Source organism: Balearica regulorum, chromosome 2, assembly GCF_011004875.1.
Source record: "Balearica regulorum gibbericeps isolate bBalReg1 chromosome 2, bBalReg1.pri, whole genome shotgun sequence".
In the NCBI taxonomy this organism is placed as follows: Eukaryota; Metazoa; Chordata; class Aves; order Gruiformes; family Gruidae; genus Balearica; species Balearica regulorum.
The window spans coordinates 104,263,555-104,285,804 of NC_046185.1; the positions used below are offsets into that span (position 1 = coordinate 104,263,555).

Here is a 22,250-nt window from a genome sequence, read left to right on the forward strand (position 1 = left end):
ACATAAAACATATATATCATGAAAATTACATTGTGTACATTCTGTATGAAGATATACTGGGAGGCAGTTTGTATTTCAGATCACTTTCACACCAATGTAATTCTATTGGAATAATTTCTGGTTTTATACTTTCTGATTTTATATGTAAGAGTAAAAAATCACATCCATAACACACCTTGTAATCTGGAATGTCAGTATATGTGGTTATAATCTAGGTTTTCCCTTTTAATCAGTCATTGTTCCAACTAACAGGCTGAATCAGTGGAAAATACGGTGTCAAATTACTCCGTTGCTCTCTTGAAGTACATTGCAGCTTTCATTATGACCAGGGGTTTATAATTTCTTTACTTGTGAAGAATAGCTCGAGATCTTCTTTGATACGTGCCATGAAAGGGAGATGATCCATTACAGCATCTGCTATATACATACACATAAGTAAAATATGTTGCATGCTGTCAGTGCAGCGAAATCAAATAAACTTTCTCCTCCCTCCACATGTTTAAGAAGTAATCTAGCAGGAGTTGCATATTTTCACTGAAACAGTTGAAACATGCTAGTGATCAATTTACTTGCACATGGTAAAAATAATACAGGTTGCAGACAGATTTGTAATACAGTTTTTAAACACCTGTTTTTAATGTTTCAGTACCCAATAAAATGGAGGAACTCCTGTTTTTGGTTTGCATGCAGACATTATGTACGTTGGGATTTAAAAGTCTACTGCCTAGGTTTCAAATGCAGCCCTGTTCAAAGCAGTAAACAACACTTGCAGACATAGCATGGGTACGTTTTTGGGAGTTCCTCGGCACTTCCGTTACAGACACCAAAGTCCCCCTCAATGAATTGGAGGCACTGATAACACCGTGTTACTGCCAAATGGGAATCCTGGTGAAAACCTGTTGTCCTCACCAGAAACAGAGCTCCTCCCTTACCACTTGCAATCTTACTCGTATAAAAATATTGCTGGTCCATTTCTGTGTAATGTAAGAGAAAAAATGTGAAAGAGATTGAGCAAAGTGATCTTTCTATTACAGTGCAACAGAGCATCCAAGTACATCCTTAAATTTTCACAGAGTGGGATTAAGTCTTGAACACACGCTTAAGTTTGCTACCAAGGAAGGTTACATATTCAACTGGCAATTAATTGTGTCACTTATTGTCACTCAGGTTACTCAGCTGCAAAATCTGGACTAAGACACTTTCACTGCCTTGCATGGGTGTTACAAGAGATTGGGTGTCACACGTGAGCGTGTGGAGCTGCCAACTGCCCAAAAATAGCACGAAAAAGAGAGCAAGTTGCGCTCTGTTCTTACAGACCTCTTTACTGCTTTTCAGGAGAGATATTTGCTCTTAAAAATCTGATGCACTTTGGGCATTGGTTGCAGGTTCCCCATGTGTTGCTGCTTCATTCTGATGGTTTTCAGGTGAATGCTATTAACTGGATCCTCCTTTTCCTCTGCCTCTGTCTTTGGTTTCCTTTGATTTTGGGATCCCTTAGGATGATTGCCTCTGCTTTTTGTTCTGCCCCCATTATGCTTGCCCACGTCTAATGGGCATGGAGTCCCTGTGTCTCTGAAGCTTTTACTGTGTGTCTTGTTAGCAAATCAGATGTAAAGATGCTAGAGCCAAGCTTCCCATCGCTATCCAAAATCTTCCTATTACTTTCCTCTGTCTTTGGGCAAACTGTACCTTTCTTCATGTCATTTGAATCTGTAATTTAGACTAGTCACTGAAGTCTGCTGTATTTAGCTGATTCCTGTCCCTATGCCTGCATCAAAATAGCAATATCAGCATATCGTGCATGTTTTGCACAGGACATGGGTGCCCATGTTTACTGTACTTAATAAGCCGCCTGTTCCTGTCCCCTCGGCTCTCTGCCCATGAAAGGACAGTGGCTAGCGTTCGGGAAGCCCACAGCATATTGTGGCTGTGCAAGTAAATAGCTAGAAGGGAGTGGATCGGAAGAGAGATCACGTTTTGTTTCTGGAGAGCTGCTCAGAGCCAAGCCCTGCGTGAAGCCGGGGAACAGCTCAGGCACAAAGGGTTAGTCCCGAGTTTTCACCTCCCTCCCAACACCTTCACCTGAGGCTGCTGCCTGATTTAGCACCGCAAGGAGAGACACCTCAGCCCAAGATGGTTGTGGCACGTCAGGATTAAGAAGCTTGAGCAGGGCTTGCACAACGTTGCCTGTGCTTGCCTGGGACCAGGACTACCAGTGCTGTGGCTCTCCTCCGTGTGCACGCGGGGACATAATGCTTTGCTTATGAGTGCGGGGTGGAGGAGGGTTGCGAGTAACTATTTTGGATGAGACCGACCATTGTCCAAGTGAGCACCAGCAAGGGGGTGGCACACACCACTGGGGTGCTGGATGCAGCTGTGGGGTGAGGGGACGGGCGTTGCGTGGGTGCCGCCACCGGCATGCCTGGTGCAGCGGGCAGCACCGGGGCCGGCGGGGGGCCAAGCTCCTGCCACCATTCCCCCCTCCCTGCACATCCTGGCCTGGCATGTTGTTGTTATGATTGCTATGGAAATAATTTCAATATGTTTTGTAGTTCTGAGATGCTGTGTCTTGCATTGTTTGGCTGGGAAGCTGCTTGACTGATTTTAGAGGGTGGCTGTACATGCACAAGTACTAGCTGATTTTTTTTCGTGGTGGAAAGTAGGAGATTCGCAGCATGGTTTTAATTAGAATCGCTCATTTAGTCTTTCACTGCAGTGTGTTCTTTAGTTGAAAGATAATTTAATTTTCTTTGTTTTGGAAGATTTTCGTGCTTGTCTGTGTGAAATGTCTTTATTTACTGTGCCTCATTGTGCTTTGTGCGTAGCTTTGATTGTGAGGAGAGTCAAAAACAAAAACTTCCCTGGGCTGTATTATTTTCCACCTGCTGTGGCTTTTAATACAGTCTCACTGCTATATGCGTACCAAGTGCCTGCATTTCTAGGAGAAAAACACCAGAGAAAATTGCCAAAGCATGCAGGGTTAGATTTAGCTGTAAAACTCTTATTGACTTGAAGAGGAATAGCACGTCTAGAAGTTGTGAAGTGCTGAAGAAGTGTAACTGGTATGGGTTTGGTTTTTCACCTTGGAGAAGTCCACAGAAGACAACGCTTGATGAAAAAAGCAAAAAAACAAAAAAAACCCAACCCTGCCACTCTTTGCAGAACTCTGTATTAAGATCTTATAACGCCTCTTGTTCTATAGAGAGTATTTGGTCTGGTTGAAACACAGTACAGTGTGGAGCAGTTGTGTTTATATCTATAACAATATTTAGATAGTGTCTGTCATCTCAAAATAAATAAAAAGCTATATAAAATGTGTAAATTATGCAGGAATTCATAAAATGGCTTGGAATGTGCAGCTTTTAAAAAGAATATTAAAGCATTTATTAATCAATAATCCTTAATAATACTGTAATAATTTTCCAAATGGCTTTCAAATTAATTTTCAACTGCTTCTCTGGCAATGATGTTGTTTTCATTATGTGGGCCTCATGTGTCATAGCTCTTCTTCTGCAATAATATAATATTCCTCAGTATAGACTCAAATACTGTTACTGAATATAGGTTATAGAGTATTATTGACTACAAAATGGCATACGGCAATAGAATTTTACACAAACTCCACCCATAGCTGCAAATGTGAGCTGCCAGGGACAAACAAATTTAGACCACAACTTGGAGGCACATGTGCTAGCATCTAGGTACACAAGTAATCTCAAGCACATGTCCTGAACACATCAAAGCCTCATTTTCTAATCCCTCCCGGTTGTGAGGAAAACCTTAAAATATGTGAACTGACATAGCCCCACTGCTGGCTGCAAGAGCTCTACTTGAAATGGAGGCGAGTTGGAGAGATTTTGCAAAGAGCAAGACAGTGCAGTGGCGATGCTGGCGCTGGGCTGTGGCTCTGCAGTTTTGCTAGCATAAATGAAGCCGCTGAAACTCTCAGCCCAAATGGATTTTACGTGGGTAGTTGCTCTAATCACAGGGCAGCGTTAACCTAGAAGCCTTCTTGTAATAGCAGATATTTTTAGGAAGATTGCCTAATGAGTAAAAGCATTCTTCTGTTCCTCCAGTCTTGAGTAAAATAACATAAAGAAAATAAAAATTATCAAATTTGGCCTCTGGCCTCTCAACTCTCCAGTTATTGGTTTTTCCCTTTTTGTGTTATAAAGGTATGCAATATAGGAAGTTTGAATTTAGTGTAAAAATGAACGTTAGCAAGAGTACATTGATTTTAACATGCACTCTGGTTTTGAAGCAAGAGCAAGGCCACCCAAAATGTACCCGATGCTGCTCCAGAATTCCCCGCGTGGTCCAGAGCTGAGGTGGGGAGCGCTGCTGGGACCGGAGGGGCTTGCTGCAGTCTTTGCACACGAATGAGTTGATCCTTGCAGCACGGCTCCTCTGAGGGAGGGAAGGGTTATTTGTCCCATCTCAGGCAGGGGTAGGGCAGCTGTGGGTGGAGCTGGTTAAGTGTCCATCTCCCAGCCATGACCACCCACTGTGCACCCTGTGTTGTGGCTGACGCTAGTCCCAGGGTACAGCAGACCCCCAGAATCAGGGTGGAGAAGCCGAAGCGCTGAAGTTAAGCTGTGGTGGAGCTGACTTTGACCTTTCCCTGTGGGAGAGAAAAGGGCTGCAAAGTATCACTGTTCAAGTTGATGGTCTCGTACCCCTGCTGTGAAAAGCTGTGGGCGACTGCCCAAAATGCATGATGGTGCAGTGCAAAGTGTTCTGTCTGTAGCGGGCTTTGCCACTGCAGGGGTCTTCTTACAGAAGCTCTGCTCCGTGTCTCTTTGGGCTAAGTGCACTGTGCCTTTCTTGCAGGACTGCCCTGGGTTTGTGGGACGCTCATGCTTTGAACTGTGGCCTGGGCTGGTTACAGGGGCAAGTCTATGTTTTGGGTTTGTTTGGCTAACCGTAGATGTCTGCAACTGAGCTAATTGTCTTAGTTTCTCTCTGTAATCAGGGTAAGGCTTGTCGGTATAGAGTTCAGGGAGCTATTAATTTTATTCTGATGTGAACATCTGAAGCAGCTCAGGTAAGTCACACCTTCAGGGTGCATGTCTCATTTTGCTGGCTGTGAAGGCAGCCAAGGTGACTAGACCCTGTTGTTGTCCAGCCCGTATGTGTTAAAGTTAGGTGATGTGAATCACCTGGCTTTTCCCTGTTTCTTTTTGACTTCATGTGTTGTGTGTAATTATGTGTAACTGGGACCAGCAGGCTTTAAGGTCTTACCAGTTTGCCAGGACCGATATTTACTTCTTAGGTCAGATACCCAAGTAAAGCTTGAGTATGGTGAGGAGGAGAGGTGCCTTTTAAGACTTTGACATTCCTTTCTCTGGCTAGGGACTTGACCTCATGGGCCTCATGCTTGAAGTCAACAGGTTGATATAGACGCTGTCTTGGTTTGGTGTAAAAACACAGGCCTTGGTCACCAGGACTCATAGTTCCTCCCTTCAAAGGAGAAAGTGTTACCCTGAGCATCTTAAAATCCCAGTCATGCACTGATATCCTGCTACAGCCACTGTAGCAAGGTGTCATCTATTGGCAGCACCAGTTAAGCTACTCTGTAAAGCTTTTATTGGCAAGTTCTGCCATTAATCTTTGCAACATTGTATTTGGCCATCTTAATAGCTTTAAATGGAGCTGTGGTATGAGCTGGTTAGTATTTGCATGAAATTCTAGTGCAATAGCTGTTGCTAAGTAATGTTACCCAATGTGACAATATTCAGAATAATCAATTGAAAATAGTCTGTATATGTTGAGAAAGTTTATCTAAGAGTTCTTCATGCTTGTTTTATTTACTTGCTGTTGGAGATCACAGGCCTTTCAGTTCATGAGCCTTTCAGAGCTGCTCATGTTATGCTTTGTGGTCAGAGCATCTGGTTTGTTGCATCCTTTTTTTTTTTTTTCCTTTGGTAAAACAAGTGACATCAACCAATGGCATCACCGTTGCTCTCAAACAACTCACAGTGTGGAATCCAACCTCTCTAAATTTTCACAGTTTAATCAGACTGTCTTGGAGGTCAAAACCTTGAAACCGAGCTATAAAATATACCTGACCTATTTTTATTGCTGCATTAAGATGCACTCTGTAGAAGGCATGCTCCCAGATAAAACTGCAGTGTAATCGGAGCTGTAGGACCAGGTGGATCAAAGGTGGCTTGTGGAGGGAGAGTAGGACCAGAAGTGTGCTCTTTTCTGCTCTGAGACAGGAGTCAGAAATAGCGTGTTTATGAATCTTGTGCGTGTGGTGACTACACTTTTTTGGGGAGGTTGAAACAACGGAAGCAGAACCTGTCTTGGGGAACATACACATGCAGACAGCACTTTTCTGACTCCAAAGAGCAAGAGGGTTGCATTAATATGCTTTATTCCCCAAGGAACATGGGTGTGAATCGTACAAGGATTGGAACCAGAGGGCTGGGAAGCACTGTTTTCTGTAGTGAAGAAAGGGTTACCTGGCCACATGGCACAGTTACTGGCTTTTATTTTATAAGAAGGCTGAAGCACAAATTGATTAAACATAGAGCAGGCTGGAAATACGTGAAAACTTGTTATGAAATTTTCTCTGCTCTAATCAAGTCATGTATCTGTGATGAAGCAAAAACTATCTGGCAGAGCTGGAGATGGGAACTCGATCACCCTGTGCCCAGCTCACTCCTCCTTCAGCCACAGAGCCATCCTTGCTCTGCACTTTTATAAAATGCCTTGAAATGCTTTCCTTCTTTTAATTCCTTTCTGCATTAAAAAGAACTGGACAGAGGTACCGTGAAATTTGGAAGCCATCAATATTCGTGTGACTTGCGGAAGAAGGGAGGAGGTTTATTTCAGACCTTCAGACAGCCTCCCTTCTCACTCCCTCCTTTCCCCAAACACAGAAAGCAGTCAGGGCTTAACTCATGGACTTTCTGATTATAATAAGCCCCCACTTGGGACATACAGCTATATAGCGCGCTAGTGCACTATGTGCTTTGTCTGCCTCTGTCACTGAGTTTTCAGGTCCTGCTCTGTGCTGTGGCCTTTGACTCCAATGGCTAATTAAATAGCAAGTCATCTTACGTAAGAATTTTTTTAATTTAATTTTTCTCTTTAAAGGAGTTTTTGGCAAGTCAGAGAAATTAAGAATTGGAAGTGTATTTATAGTAATTTTCATGGCAACAGAACAGTAAGTCCAATATTCATATTATGAATATGGCTCAGTATTTATAGCTCTCCAAATATTTACAGAGATAAAGCCTTTAAACATAGCCCCAGCTTTCTGTCTTCAGTAGTAGTTTAAATAAATGTCATTGGGATAGGAGTTAAAATTTAGGGGAAAGCAACTGTTTCTGGCCTAATGCTGTCTCACTGGTGTCTATGAACCCCAGAGCTATTTTTCCTGGAACTGTGTTGCCCTTGTTCCGTGTGAGCCAGTGTTCATCTTGATGTGCAGGAAGGGCACCTCAAAAGCATTGACCCTTAAGCAGATAAACCCTGGGGATAACTCAGCACCCCGTTGCCCTCGAATTTGTAGGGGTGGGAAGTCAAAGTCACACAGTTACTGCAATGCTAGTGAGCCACCGAGTGACAACACGGCATTCGGGGTGCATGGGGTGTCTCAGGTTTGGAGAAGTCGCCAATGGATATTGGCAGTGGTGCTGTGCCATGGCTGGGACGCACATCGCTGAGGGCATCACGCCCGACCCACTTGTGCTGACGGCACCTGACACACGCCCGAGGATCCCGGGCCAGCCTGTGCTCACCCACAAATGGGAGCTTGCTGGATGCGAGCAATGTATCAGCAGCATGACGAAAGGCAGGTTCACAAGTATAAGCTTGCCCGGGGTATCTGCCTAAGAATATGTAATAAATTCCTGTTGCAGTGCTCCTGTGATTTTTTTTTTTTTTTTTAACTCTTACATGACCATGGGTATGACTGTCCAAACTGAAAGCCGTTACGGATACTAAGGGCAAATGTTTGAGTGGAAGCTGAGTAAATTGAAGGGTTGGGTATTTCAGGGGAACTACCTACTACTGCACTGGACTTCCTCTCAGACCCAGATTTTTAATCTGCGGTTTCCAGAGCCCCTCTTTCTGTTTTCAGCGTACATTTACTCAAGTGCAGTTTGAAAACTTCCCATGCTTCAGCTTCGTATTGCTATGGATCCTGTCCAAATGCAAATGCACGCAGCCTGCTAGGGTGGTGAGCCCCAAAAGGTCACACGTGGTGGCCGTGCCGCAGGACAAGCTATCCAGGGGAAAGGTTGTCCTCCCGTGCAAGGGCCAGCGGCGGCCCCCCTTGGGAACTGCAGGGCTGTTCACGAAGAGGAAAACTTCTTCATTTAAGTGGGTGCCACTTCTGTCCCTCCACGGGGCAACAACTCTCCCCAGCCCCGTCCTGCAAGGAGGTTTTGGAAGCTCCCACAGCTGCAGAGTTAGGTGATGCTCTCTTAGAGATGGGCCGTGGTGCGGAGAGGGCTGGCTGCCCCCGATCACCTGAAATTGGGGTTGGGGATCATGAAAGGGCAGCTAGGATTATGGGAAGGACATCTCTTTAGTCTCGTGGTAGAAAATGGCATGAGAGCAGTAATAATTTCCCGGTGTCCCAGTGAATAAGGTGCTCTGGACCTACAAATTCATTCTGTTAGTAACTCTTTTTCTGGTGGTCATCCCTCTTCTAAGTCTAACAATTTTAGGAGGAGTCTGAGTTGGGTTGGTTTCTAAGTACATCTGTTTTTGAGGAGGAAAATCCTTCCTAGAAATAGGGAGCAGCATCTTGCGGCTGTTTAGACAAGGAGATTTCATGGTTGTGCTGAGAGCCAGCAGCCACGAAGGCTGTTTTTCCCTGGATAGAGACCGAAATGACTTGTGAGCCAGTGACTGAGTGTACAGCATCTCTATTACATTAAGATTAATAATTCCTCACAGCATATTTGCAGCTGGAAGTTTTATATAGATCTTTATTCATCATGATGTGAACAGCTGCTCTTTTGCTGCACTGTTGAATTAACGTCCAATGGCAGCACTAGAAAGTGCCACATAAAACACACTCCTGCTGTTTTCCATTCACTCCTTCTCCTGTCCAGCTCTCGCCCTCTGCCCAGGCTTAGCCTTTTGCAGGAACAAGCCATTTTATTTTTATTTGTGGACCAGCTCTGACTACATTTGGATCTTAAAACAGAGTTTGAGTGAATCCAAGGAAAGTTAGTTTTAGAAAGGAAAAATAAATCTTGAAAGCAGCACAAAAAACCTGTAGGAATTCCTGTTACATTTTTATTTGAAGTAAGTGAAGGACTAAGGTGTAGTAGCATGCATGTTAAGTTGCACAGAACATAAATTATACACTTTTCTTGGTTAACTGTGTCAGATAAAATTCAGCAGAAGCTATCACAGCCAAAAGGTTGCCTCAGATCCTAAGGAGGTGTTTTATTTTTTTTGTTGGTTTTTTTTTTTTATTATTCTGAAGTCTGTCTGCTCTGCTGTTTTGAATAAGACGCTCCTCTTTTTTTGGCTTGTGCTCTCATCAGAGAACAGAGTGTACGGGAGCACTCTCACGGCCCAAGTTTAGCACCTCCACTGACAAGTGGTCTGGAGCTGAGCTTTGCACCTCATCCGAAAACTGGCACCCCCTTTTACATGCCTGTTCGCCAGCAAAGGGAAGAGGTACCTGGTCAGGATGATGTGCCCCTCTCAGTCCTAGGTACACTGTGGGCTGCAGCAGCCTGCATCCCTCTGGAGCAGAGACCTAAAAAGCACCCGGGTGATACGGCAGTGGCTGAAACATGTACACCTGCAGAGCTTGAGGCTGAAGGTGGGGAGAAACAGCTGGAAAGAGACAAGGGTGCTGCGAGAGCCCGCAGCATGGCAGGTGCCGCGGTGGTTTGTTGGTGTCCCGCGGACCCTGCGCGTCTGGCCAGATCGGCACTGCCAGGCCGCTCCTTGCCCTGCGGGGTCCCGCATCGCTCAGCTGGGGGCTGCCAGCCCTTGCCTGGAGCCCGCTCTGTAGGGCAGAGTACAGCTGCCTGCTGGTTCCCTGCCACTGCCCTGGGGCGTGCCGTGCCCCTCCCCGGTCTGCGGGAGGGCTGCCTGGCTTCCCCTGGGCACTTGGTATTAAGCCCTTTGGTTTGGGAGGGGAGGCTGAGTGGAGAGCCTCTACCATCCCCTGGCTCTGGGCACCAGAAGTGTGTTTTTTCTGCAAGCCTCCTCTAGCAAAGAAATTTGGAGTCAAAACGGGCTGGAATAGGAATAGGAGAGGACTTTATGATGCAGGCAGTCTTTTCACATCTTTTTTTCCCAGACCCGTAGGTTGCTGGCTCCCTGAGCCTTCAGCAGCAGGTCCCTGGGCGTTTTCAGCCCGGGGGTGCGGAGACAGGGCAGCTCAGCGGCTGCCCAGGCGAAGGTCGGGCAGGATCTCTGCAGTGCACACCAGAGTAGATGCCCAGGTCTCCTGACCTCGCCCTCGGTGCCTCCGCTTCACGTGACAATCGTTGCCCACAAGAACAACTTTTCCCTTGTCTGGTTTAAACCTGTGATGCAAGGCTTGTCTCCTAGTGCTTCTGTGTGATAGCTAAAAGTAAATTCTTTTTCTTAAAGATCAGATTGATGACCCTATTTTTATGCATGCTTTGCTCACAGCTAAAATCAGTACTTAAAATGTTTGTGCATTTTCTTTGTGGTTCAAACAGTTTGATCTTCAATTTGGTTTTAAAAAATTAGGACGCTGAGCGCTTGCTGATGTTCCTTTTTTGAGGCTGTATTTTAGGTGCATTTTAAAAACATGACAATTTCTTTCATTTTATCATTCATCATGTGCAGTTACTGTAACAAAAGAAAGACCTGCTGCTTGAGAAAGTTAGCAATAGAGCTGTTTGGTGTGTAGCTCCAGAAGAGACAAGAAGCAATTACTTTAAAATTTTCACTATTTTATAGATTTTATCCTGTTATACCTTTTCGAAAGCATTGGAATAACGTTCCAAAACATTTATGGGAAAAAAAGGGAAAGAAGCCCCCTTTCCCCAAACTGGGTGTTTAGTCTCACTAGTGATTCTCGTTGAACAGTTCTAGAAATGCAAGTGGGACAGATGGATGTATAAGGCATTGCTGAGCGTAAGCATTGCAGTACTTACTGCAAGCAGCGTGGCCATCAGTTACATGGTAGGATAAGAAAATGTAGATATTGTTCTTACCATTTTTAGAGGCGTAAATGAATGTATTTGCTTGTTGTCTTTATTATGTACTAGAAGTACAAGGAACGGGCACACACATTTGTAGACACATAGCTGATGTGGATGTTACCTATGGATTTTTTTGGCACATCATTATCATGAAAGACGCAGACCCTAGTAGCCTGAGGAGTCTCAAGCACAAGCTGCTGACTAATTTGGAAAGTCCCTGGTCGTGCCCCACTTTGTTACTAGTGGGAGCTCTGCCCTGAATGTATTGGGACGGGCTAAGCCCTAAATCAGCCCCTATGATTGTTTAACATATTTACAGAGTCTGAGTCTGGAGGAGTGCACTGCTGTAGGGTTTTTGCAGTCTTTTCCCAGAACTCCCAATAAATATGCTTAAAAGCTATTACGTGGTGTAGCTTCCTTTCTTCCTGATGGCATAAGTGGATGCAGAGAGTGTACCTGACTGGTGTATCCTGTCAGAATGGGACCATTCTTTTGGTGTCCTCCAGGAGCCTCTCCGGGCACAGAGGGCATCTTGTTATGACAGGTAGCTTTCTGAGCATTTCAACAGATGCTTCAGCATGCCAAAAGCATAAAGCACTTGGAAAGGAGCAGGCAGAATATTTCAGCCACGTTTCTTAAAATAAATGTCGTGGCTTAAATAATAGAAGTTTTCCTCGCCAACTCTAGAATAAGCACTAGTGCTGAAATAGCGTTTGAGTTATTGGACACAACATTTGCAAAATTCGGTAACTATAGTGAGGTTTGGGGAGGTTTTGCTTTTTTTCCAGCTAACGCTCATGTTAAAAGCACCTCAGCTCCGTCTGCTCATGGTTTTTCAAGTCTGTTTAATTCCGATTGCCAGATTTCATAGATACGCACCAGGCGCATGGTTGGAATCCAGGCAGGCTGAGTATGTGATAAACCTCAGGTTATCATCGCTGTAGGACTGAATCAGATAGTACCTCACAGTCTGATGTTGGCTGCAAGGGGTGAAACAGCACTGTTTCCCTCGCACTTTGCTGGCCGCCGGAGGAAAGCGCCTGGTGTTCAGCACCGCGGCGCCTGGATGCACGAAAACAGTCAGCCCCAATGCATGGCGCACAGCGCGTGTGCCCAGGGAAAGGCTGGGATTTGCTTTGGCACCCTGCGCCAAGATGAACGGCGATCTACTGGTGAGAATCAAGATGTGTTGGTGGGAGAGGGCGTTGTGAAAGCAGTGACAGAGAGGTGTAGGAATCCCAGGGAAAGCTTGGTGTGGTGGAGCAGTCGCCCAGCCGGTGCGGCCTTTCCCTTGTTCTTGCGTAAGATGATGTAAGGTGACAAAGAGCTTGACTGTGATCGGTCCTGTTCTGGTGTTAATTACCAGTGACTGCATTGCTCTTGATAGAATTAGACGAGTGTAAAAGAGGCCCACAATTAAGTCTGATTTTGATCTTAGCAGCTTCAGACAATATAAATGCAAATATCATTTGAGACCAATTCAAATATTTTTAACAGCGTATCTCAAAAGGGAAAAGAGCAGAGTAGTCAGTGGTTGGTCAGAACAAGAGAATATGACCTACTTTCATTTCAAAACCAAAAGCATTGACCACAGAGGTCTTACCTGCATGCTTATGTTTTGCCTGCATTTTTCCTTTGTACTAAACTGGGTGACTGCTGTATCCTCACCTTTATTTGGGAAGGAAAACTCATTCCAAAACATCGTGCACCTGATCCTTATTTGCAGCTAAGTCCTTTTACACTTTCACAGTAGGGGAAAGTACAGCTCTTTCCACTTGGATCTATGCATTGCCAAGCAAAGCATGCTTGGTAGGAAAGGCACATCCTTTATTATGAATGCCGGAGCCGAGAGCAGCCTTTGTCACCCGTACTCAGCCGGTGAGTTATTAAGAGAAGAACTTCGGACTGTGTTACACAGAGAAAAAGATAAAAATAGGGTGTCTGACGCATGCATCCCATGTCGCACGCCAGGAAACAGAATCGTTATACCACCGAGTACAGTATTCCAGAGCATGCGTGGAAAATATGCATGGATGTGAACGTGCGAGATCTTTCCTAACCAAGAAAAATACTCAGTTTCCCTTTTCCCCCTTCCCATTTTACGTCTTGTCTTGTTTGATATTCCCTTTACCTGTTGACAAATCCAACAGCCCGGAGTCCCGCAGCTCTGCCTTTACTGCCACTGCTCCCCTCGTCATCCTGCTGAACAATGTGACAGTAATGATGCTCTCCTATATTTTGAGGGAGCTGCAGAATATTCTTGCTGCACCCAGCTAAGAGTAAGCAAAATCTGCCCCATTCTCCAGACATCTGCAGCATGCCGAGAACTCCCAAAGCTCAACACTGTCTGTCACAGAAATTGTGCGCTGGGTGCATAATCTAAAATTAGTCATCCACAGTATGTGCCCCTTTAAATGTTAATCCTTGCATCGTTTTCTTTTATTGCTTCTGTTGGCATACACAATTATGTGACATAATATAAAAGTAAATAATGTGATGCAATGGGTAAAACTCAAAGGGAAATACATATCAGACATCAGATGCCTCCTACAGCAGAATATGAAATAAAACTTACAGTGAATTGAGAGGATTTTGCCTGTTTTGAGGGCAGCAAAACCAACCGTATAGTGATTACGTTATAATGTAATGTCTTTCTGGATGGTTTTGACATTTTGCAGCTCTTGAAAACTCATGTTTGTTCAGTGCTGTAGCCACTACTTGTCTTGAGGTGCAGAAGTAGCTGTCAGGGAGTAAGTAACTGTGGGTAATGGGTCCATAGCAAAGCCCAGCAGGGGTGTATGACAGGGCCTTTAAAAAAAGCAAACATAATTTTATTTTAAAGATCACAAGCCTTAAAAAACAATGCAAAACATGCATCTGATCTTATTATTTATTTTCCAGCATGTGAGCCCTTCTCAGGGGAGGGCAGGTATGCAAAGCTGAGGATTTTGGCTGTTCAGTTGCGTCCTGGTAGGAAACCTGTGGGAAAAGCACAAGCTGAGGCTCAGCAGTAGGTTACGAGATATGGCAGCAGCCGAGTTCAGATATAAAGATAAAGCCTGAAATAGCAGAACCCAATGCAAGACCCTGTTTTTTGACCCTGTTGCCCGGATTCAGTAAAACATATGGGTACCTCAGTGTTCAATTTTGCTTTTGCTGAATTGAGGTTTGAGTTACTCACTAGTCTATTTTTACCTTTTAAGTGGCCTTGTAATTCAATATGTGTTTGTTTTAATTTTACACTCTCCATAAAAAGCACCATCCATGACGAGTTGGAGAAGTGACCACTGGTAATGCATAGAAATTTAATCAGCTAGTGTGTCACACTGTCTTACTTTCCCCCTTGCAAACCTGCATGCCACTCGTGACCAAAAATACCCTGTGATACCCTGCATCTCCTCCGTCACCTCGGCTTTGCCACTGAGGCTCTGGAGATGCCGAGGAGGGGTGAGATCAGCCCGGGCCGAATCCAGGTCACTCCGCCAGCCACGCTCGCTTGCACCAGTAGCACTAGCGAACAGCCAGGGCTGCAAGGGGGGTGGGACAGGGATGGTGGCAATGAGTACATCGGCGGCTTCCCCGTGGCCGCTGGCTGTGCCAGGAGCACGCCTGCGGTCGCCCGCCGGCAGCTCAGGCTGCTTCTTCACTTACGGGAGTTAAAGCCCGCAAGCCGTCTTTCTGCATTGTAGGGCTGATGTTGGTGTCGAGGGTTGTAGAAGGTGGCTGTTCCACGTGGGGTGAACTGAGACCTGCAGCCCTCAGTGCCCTGCTGAGGGCAACATGCAGGCTTGGCTCTGCTTTTCTCACTCCCTCATTTTGCTGATACTGCACATTTTCAAACTGACGCTAATGTATTTTCAATTTGACAACGCTGATACAGAAACCCCCCCATACCATATCACAACCCCCTGGCTCTGAGCTACCTTTGTGAGGTGGCTCAGCAGCGCAGAGCTAATGTAGTACTGGACAGCTGGAAATGAGCCTCCTCCTCCTGTCCCAGTGTCCTCCCAGTATCCATGCACTTTAGGTAAGGATGTAAAAATTGCTACACCAAATCAAACATATTAAAGCGCTTCTGTTTTCCTCTTGGCTCTTTTGACCAAAGCATGGGGTGAAGAATCCGCAGTACACCCAATTAGTGATAGAAGATTTGTCTAGGCACAACTTCCTTACTCGTGCATTGGTCACCGTGGTACCTGAAATATGCCGCTGTGCATTCCTGTTGCCATCAGTGTATTTGGTAGCAGTGGGAAGGCCTAGTGCCTGTGTTTGCACTCACCATAATTTTCCATTGCTCAAGGAGCAAAAGTGACTCAAGATCTTTGTTCTTAATAGCATTCCCGCTGTCAGATGGTAAAATACCCTGGAGAGATCGGTCTTATGTTATTATGAAACCACAAATTACTTTGTAAGATTTAAGGAGAGTGAAAGCAAGCAAAACACAGATATCAACAACATTTGATACAGGTTTCACCACTTGCTTTCAGCGTTACTTAGCTTTGGACTGGCATGCACCATAAACTAAAAATGTTTCTCCTCACCAAATTATGATCAGTGGTCTAATGTTGATCTATCAGATTTAGTGATGGTGCAGCAATGGTGGATAACACATGCCCAAACCCATCTGAACCATTTGCAGAGGAAATGAAACCTGCAACAAAGCGAGCAGGTTTGCTCTGCGATGGCAGATCTCCTAGGACAGCCCACCTTGCCCGTGCTCCTCTCTCCTATAGTTGCTGCATCTTCCCTTCCCTTGGGACGGGGCTTTGGAGCTAACTACTGCAAGGTAACTATTTTTGTGAGACTCGTTTCCCAGCGTCAGGTGGCAGCATTAAGTAGAGGTTGGAGCTGTCCCCAGACAGCTCCACCTGTGGTCTCCTTCACACCAGTGTGAATCTGGAGTAGCTTCTTCAGGAGATGGTGGGGATGAGGTCAGACTCTGCTCCTGCTCCATCCGCAGCCAGTGGCAGAAATAACTCTTGTTGTCATCAACTCTTGTTGTCACTGTAACATGGATGAGGTTCAAGTCAGGCCCAGTAGCTTCAATGAGATTTTTGTGCGATTATAACAAGAATTTGACACACATGGTGAGGTACTAATCAAGTATATGTGATCTGCTTCCACACTGTGCCCAGAGGTATTTACCAGCATAAAAATCAATTAATGAGGGGACATGTCCTGCGCAGCAGCCTGCTGCTGCATGAGGGATGACCCGGGAGGCTCGGGGATGGACAAGCTGTGGCCTTTCCACTTGCAGACTCTGCCGGTTTTGCCACCCTCAGTACTGGGAGGGAACATGGACTTCATTGTGGTTTTTTGCTGAACGCCACAGCAGAATTTATGCAAAGTTTTCTGTGGACGTAGCAGGAGTGCTCAAAAGCTCACCCCATCTAAAGTGCCTCAGGTCCTTCAGGATAATGAGACATTTTCTGACTGCACCTTTTTATTGTACCAATATTACGTTACAGGAAGAATGGAAGGGGGGAACTTAACACGTAGCACCTGTCACGAGTTCTCTCCTTGAATTAGGCTCTCCTGCTTATAAAAATTTAATTGATTCCTAGCAGTTTATGTGCATGGTGCTCAGTGGGCGTTTTCTGTTCTCTTGCCAGCTACATGGTTACTTAGAAAGCGAGCCGCTCACGCTACAGCTGTTCATTGGGACTGCAGACGACCGCCTGCTGCGACCCCATGCTTTCTACCAGGTTCATCGAATCACCGGGAAGACCGTTTCCACCACCAGCCACGAAACAATACTTTCCAACACCAAAGTCCTGGAAATTCCACTTCTTCCAGAGAACAACATGAGAGCAATGTAAGACCCAGGCACTGTATCGGACTCCTAGCAGTTTCCTCTTCGTCACCCCATTTGATTTCTTCTGTGTTGGTTTTGTGTTTGGGTTTTTTTTGTACACAATTTTCATTTTCCTATCTCTTTTTTTTTTTTTTTTAAAGTTCTCTCTGTACTAGTAGGTTTTCACAACTTTACTGGGACAAATTGCCCCTAATCAGCTTAACAACAAAATGAACTTCACAAATATTTATGACAACTGATTGCTTTCATTCTAGGGTTTCAGCCAATGTGCTTATTTGCCATTTAAAATAAGTATCTCAGTTACCAAGCTGTAAATATCTCCTACCTCAGCTCCTGCATTTAGTTTCTAAATATGACACCTCTTGCTCCTATGCGCACTAGCACAAGGAACAGGGCCTATTAAAATTTATCTTTGGATGTCAAAGGAAACTCTTAGAGAGCATTTCCAAATACCCTAGTGGTTTTTTGAGACAAATAAAACCACTCTTATTTCTTATGTAATAAAAATCAGCATTTTTCATGGCATTTGTTTAGAAGCAAAGCTTCTAGAAGAGGAGCAAAGGTGATACAACTTACAGATTGGAGTTACTTAACTGGGGTAAGTTTAGTCCTGTGCAGAAAAGCAGGCATGGATGTCTTAGGATCTCTGAATTAGTAGGAGTCTGAGTGATAATTAAGTGCCCTGTAGGTCCATTACACACAGGTAAATTTCATTATAGGATTGTGTATAAAGGGTCAAATATCCCTCTGTGTATGTGACATACATGAGACCCTTCACATTATTTAATCCCCTTCTCTCCACCCTCCTTGTTCAAATGATCCTATCCCTTATTTGACTTGTCTCCCCGCTGATTCAAATGATCCTAACCCTTCTCTGAGGTGTCTGCCTTGGGAGGAATTTGTGTGTGCTTGCGTGCATGTACATCTCTTGATGTGTGTATAAATGTGAGTGTATTCATATTTCTATATAGATCTGTGCACCTTTGTGTGTATGTATAGGGAGATAGAAGGGTAAGTAGGGAGATAGAAAGCAAGCAAGAAATCCTGCCCCACCAAACCAAATACCACGGGAAAGTCTCAGGGAGCTTACTAAAATCACAATTTCACTCATTATTCATAGTTTTCTGTGCCTTAATGAAGTGTAAAATGGTATCAGACACCCGAAGTCCTTCCTGTAGTGGTTATTAGAAGCTGGTTTGCAGTGTCATGTACAACATGCCCCGGAGTGCATCATGTAAATAGAAGAGCTAGAATGTGTTTAGCTGCATTGCCAGCAGGGCTTAGGGTGATCACTCAAGACCTGAGGACCTCTGTCCTCAGTGCATTGTGTTAAAAGTCATGACAAGCCTGCAAAATTATTGGCCCCATTTGCTGTCATCATAAACTGGTGCAACTCCATTGAAGTTATTGAAATTTCACCAGTTTGTACCCACACAGTATTTATTTGGCCCTTTATTTATCCAGTTTGAATCACATTTTTGGCCATCTAGGAACATTATTACCATTTCAATCATCTTTCTCCCTAGAATAAAGGTAGTTAACACAGTTTGGGAGTGAAGCTGAATATTTTCGTGACATGTGCCAGATGATTGTAGTAGAGCTCTCTCAAGAACCACAAACAATGCTTTGGCATATATAAGCCTTACACGTCAGTAGACTAAAACGTCATGTAGCACTAAAAATGAATTGAAATTTGGAGCCAAAGACTTTTCTCACACATACTTTGTGTATTCAGGCCTTGATATACTGAAGCTCATCTGCATACTTAAACTTTTGCACATTTAGCTACTCCTATTGACTTCAGATTTTAATGTCCATGACTTTACAAGCCTGAATTTAAATGCTTTTTCTCCTCTAAACTTTATTGGCTCTGAACTAATCGTCACTAAGTACTTTTTATTTATTTTACAAGTGTTGCTGTAGGAGAGACAGTATTGAGAAGCACAGTTTCTTCCGTATTTTATGGATCTTTGTGTAGAATTTTGACATGGGTACAAATATTTCATAATTCTTACGGCTTCACGTGCTAATATGCAATGTTGAGGAGCTTTAATATTTTCATTAGTTTTTTTGATCTTATCAGTAAGGGCCTTTTTGTTATTTTGAAATCCGTACTTTAGAAAAAATGTAGATCAAAACCCTGCTGCCATAGTTCTTTGCATTTTGCTTCAGAACAGAGCTTCAAAGGTCTGGAGGGGGAATTAAACTCTTTGAATGCAAAATAAAATTAAACTATGCATATTCAGTGTAATAACAACGCATGCCAGAGACCAGTACCCAGAAGAAATTGCCATGAAGGCTTTGTAGTCAAGGCCAAAGCAGAGGTATTTTTGCAGTGGTTTCTGAGTGCGTATGTTTATATATCTTTTGTTCTGGGAACTTCCTCTATTGAAATTTGCTTTGACAAAAATCTTGACTTGTAAACTCATCCAGGAGAAAAAAAAAGTTAAAAAAAAAGGAGAGAGAGGTCAGAAATAGTAATAGTTCCATCTGACGAAAAATACATTTTTCCCTAGTGCAGTGGGAAGACTCCGAGTTTATTTTTTTTCATGCAGAGCTTCAGCTCAACGTTCTGCTTGGGAGTATTTATTTCCAACTCATTCAAATACAAACAACACATTGACAGTAGAACTGACCTCAGGGACAGCTGTGCTTATTAATAAGCATTTTCAGGACTTTGCCCTAGAATAAAAATCATGTCAGATTTTTCTCCAAATTAGCTGTAACAAGTGAAATCATAAGTAACCTTGCATTCTAGGTTAGTAACGCTCTGTGCACTACCGTCTCATCCCATTGACTTTTCTAGTCTCACTATTTCTTTGGGCTTTGGTTAATCTGTAAGCACCATCCTTACAGGTGTGTTGGAAAGGAAGGATATTTTAGATTATTTTCCTCTGGGAACTGAAGTAACATCCTAAAGTTGTCTGCTCAACAGCAGCTACTACCTGTTACTACAGATAGCCTCAACTTAGCTACTTGTGGATGCAAGTACTAGGCTTAACAAAGTCTGCCGTGTTCAGCCTGGTCATTGGGTCGTGTCTGACGCAGATTTTTTAAGAAGGATGTACAGGACAGAGGGAAGATACTGCACACTTGTGTCTTCCTGAAGTCTGCCTGAAATTAATTGAATTGCTCTGTGTTTCCTTTTGAATAGCATCGACTGTGCTGGGATATTAAAGCTCCGAAACTCTGACATCGAGCTGCGCAAGGGAGAGACAGACATTGGTCGGAAGAACACACGTGTGCGGCTGGTCTTCAGGGTTCATATCCCGCAGGCCAACGGCAGGACCCTGTCCTTGCAAGTAGCCTCCAACCCCATCGAGTGCTGTAAGTAGCAACAAACATCCTTCTCTTGCTGGGTATTGTGCCACTCTACACGCAGTCTTTGTCCACCAACATGCTATACGTTGGTTTTGTTTTACCTGTCTAGTCAGTGAACCTTAATCTGCTTTCCAAAAGTGTGTGGTTTATACTGAAGACAAAATGCCCATGTCTTAGGAAAAAATATGTAGCTTTGTGCATTGATTTCTATAGGAAAGAATGCACTTAAAATAAAAGTAGAGTGCACTTAAACTAATAGTAGACCTGGGAGTGACAAGGCTTTTTTGGGTTTTTTTGGTGACTCCCTATCACAGAGGTAACTGCTGTGGGAGTTTTGGAAAACAGCTATCATGTCCTATCACTCTCTGTCTCTCCATGATAAAGCAAAAACCAGCAAACAAAACCCTAACCCCTTTGATGCGGAGCTAGCAGTATACTAGAGCTGACACACTGCACAAGCTGCTTGCAGCTTCAGAAAACCTCCAGAAACCAGGTTTCCGCACTGGGGTCTCTTTGATTGAACAGGCTTCTTTTTATCAGATACACTGGGGCACCCTCCAAAGACACCTATAGCCGTGCTGGCTCCGTAAGCCTTGTCAGCCTCCCACGTACAAAACAAACCCCATTCACTTCATGTAGCTTTAACAGCCCGTCATAAATGGTAGAAGTTGAATTTCAGTCTAACAGCTCCCATTCCTAATTTGGTCGGCTGGATGGACTGAAGCAGTTTTTTAAGGTTTTGTTGGATTCCACAAAGTGGATCTTTCTGATGCCGACAGGATAGGGAGTAACTTAATGTCTGGTGAGTATGTGGGAGGTGAGCCCTGGGAGTGGGGAGCAGAGAGGATAGGAAGGAAGACTTGACCATCCCTAGACCCATATGTGCTGGAGGGTTGTGTCCATGCTTGCCAGGCTGGAGTCCCACGCAACATGTCTGGCAGGTTCTGGAGCACGTCAACATTTGATCTCTCGGAGGCATGGTGCTTTTCCAGGGATCATTAATAGCAAGGCTGCAGGAAAGAGCATCCCTGCGTTGCTCTTGCAAAAGCAGTGACATTGGTGACAGACTTTCAGACCAGCAACAGTACTCCATTCTTTCACCTAGGGTGGCACTGCTGCCGGTCTGGTAGTCCGAGTTTGCAAGAGAGGCAGTTGTTGTAGGAAAGAGTAGTGCTGTTTGACAACAGTGATAGCTTCTCTCCTTCACAGTCATTCATTTAAATAAACAAACATTGGCAGTGTGAAGGGAGTTACGTTAAGATAAGCCTATGTTATTTATAAAGAATAGCAGAGCCTCCTTACCTATAGCAGGTAGACTGGCATAAAGCCCTGTCTTCTGGGCAGGTTATGTATGAAATTTCCCCTTTGTTTCTTATTCAAGGGCAAGTTCTAGGCTAACAGGCAAAGCAAAAAAATGTGAGGAGTCATGTTTTCATCCTGCTCTTGTTGAAGTTGATGAGAGCTTTTCAGTTGCTATATGGCAAGATAAGGTACAATTTAAATACATCCTGAACTGGTCTGTGCAAAGGTACCAAGCTCAGGAAGCCACTAAATATGAAGCTGATTGGGTTTGTATTAGTGGACTGCAGTTTTGAGGGTTGTGTAACGAGCAAAAGTGTGGTACATGCCTCCTGAAAGGAGCAGAAAACAGGAGAAAAAAATGTGCTAGTGTTATTCCAGTGCAGAATGTGTAACAAACTAGTGCCAAAAACTTCATGCATCTCTTAGTGCACGTGACACCAGGAGGAACCACGTAATCTGGATAAAATGTCACGTCATCCCTTGAAGCACAGCCATGCTTGCTCTGTGTCCCAGTTAGGGGAGGATAAAATATGGGCCATGAGAATATCGTATTCTGTTTGCATGGATCCACGTGTGCTTTGGCATGCGGGTGCTGGTGGAAATACGCTCTCTAAACTTTGAACTTGTGCTGGATTGCGAGGCTCATGGCT

At 44.3% G+C, this 22,250-nt stretch overlaps 1 protein-coding gene across 8 annotated transcripts in view; it reads left to right on the top strand.

The window, feature by feature from the left end:
- The window catches only part of NFATC1 (nuclear factor of activated T cells 1), a 116,295-nt gene that overhangs the window by 29,257 nt on the left and 64,788 nt on the right, over nt 1-22,250 (top strand). For all 8 annotated transcript variants that reach the window (XM_075745190.1, XM_075745192.1, XM_075745194.1 and 5 more), the window contains exons 4-5: nt 16,775-16,977; nt 20,132-20,304. In XM_075745190.1, the coding sequence (XP_075601305.1) occupies nt 16,775-16,977; nt 20,132-20,304 (376 nt within the window). The remainder of the gene's footprint in view (nt 1-16,774; nt 16,978-20,131; nt 20,305-22,250) is intronic.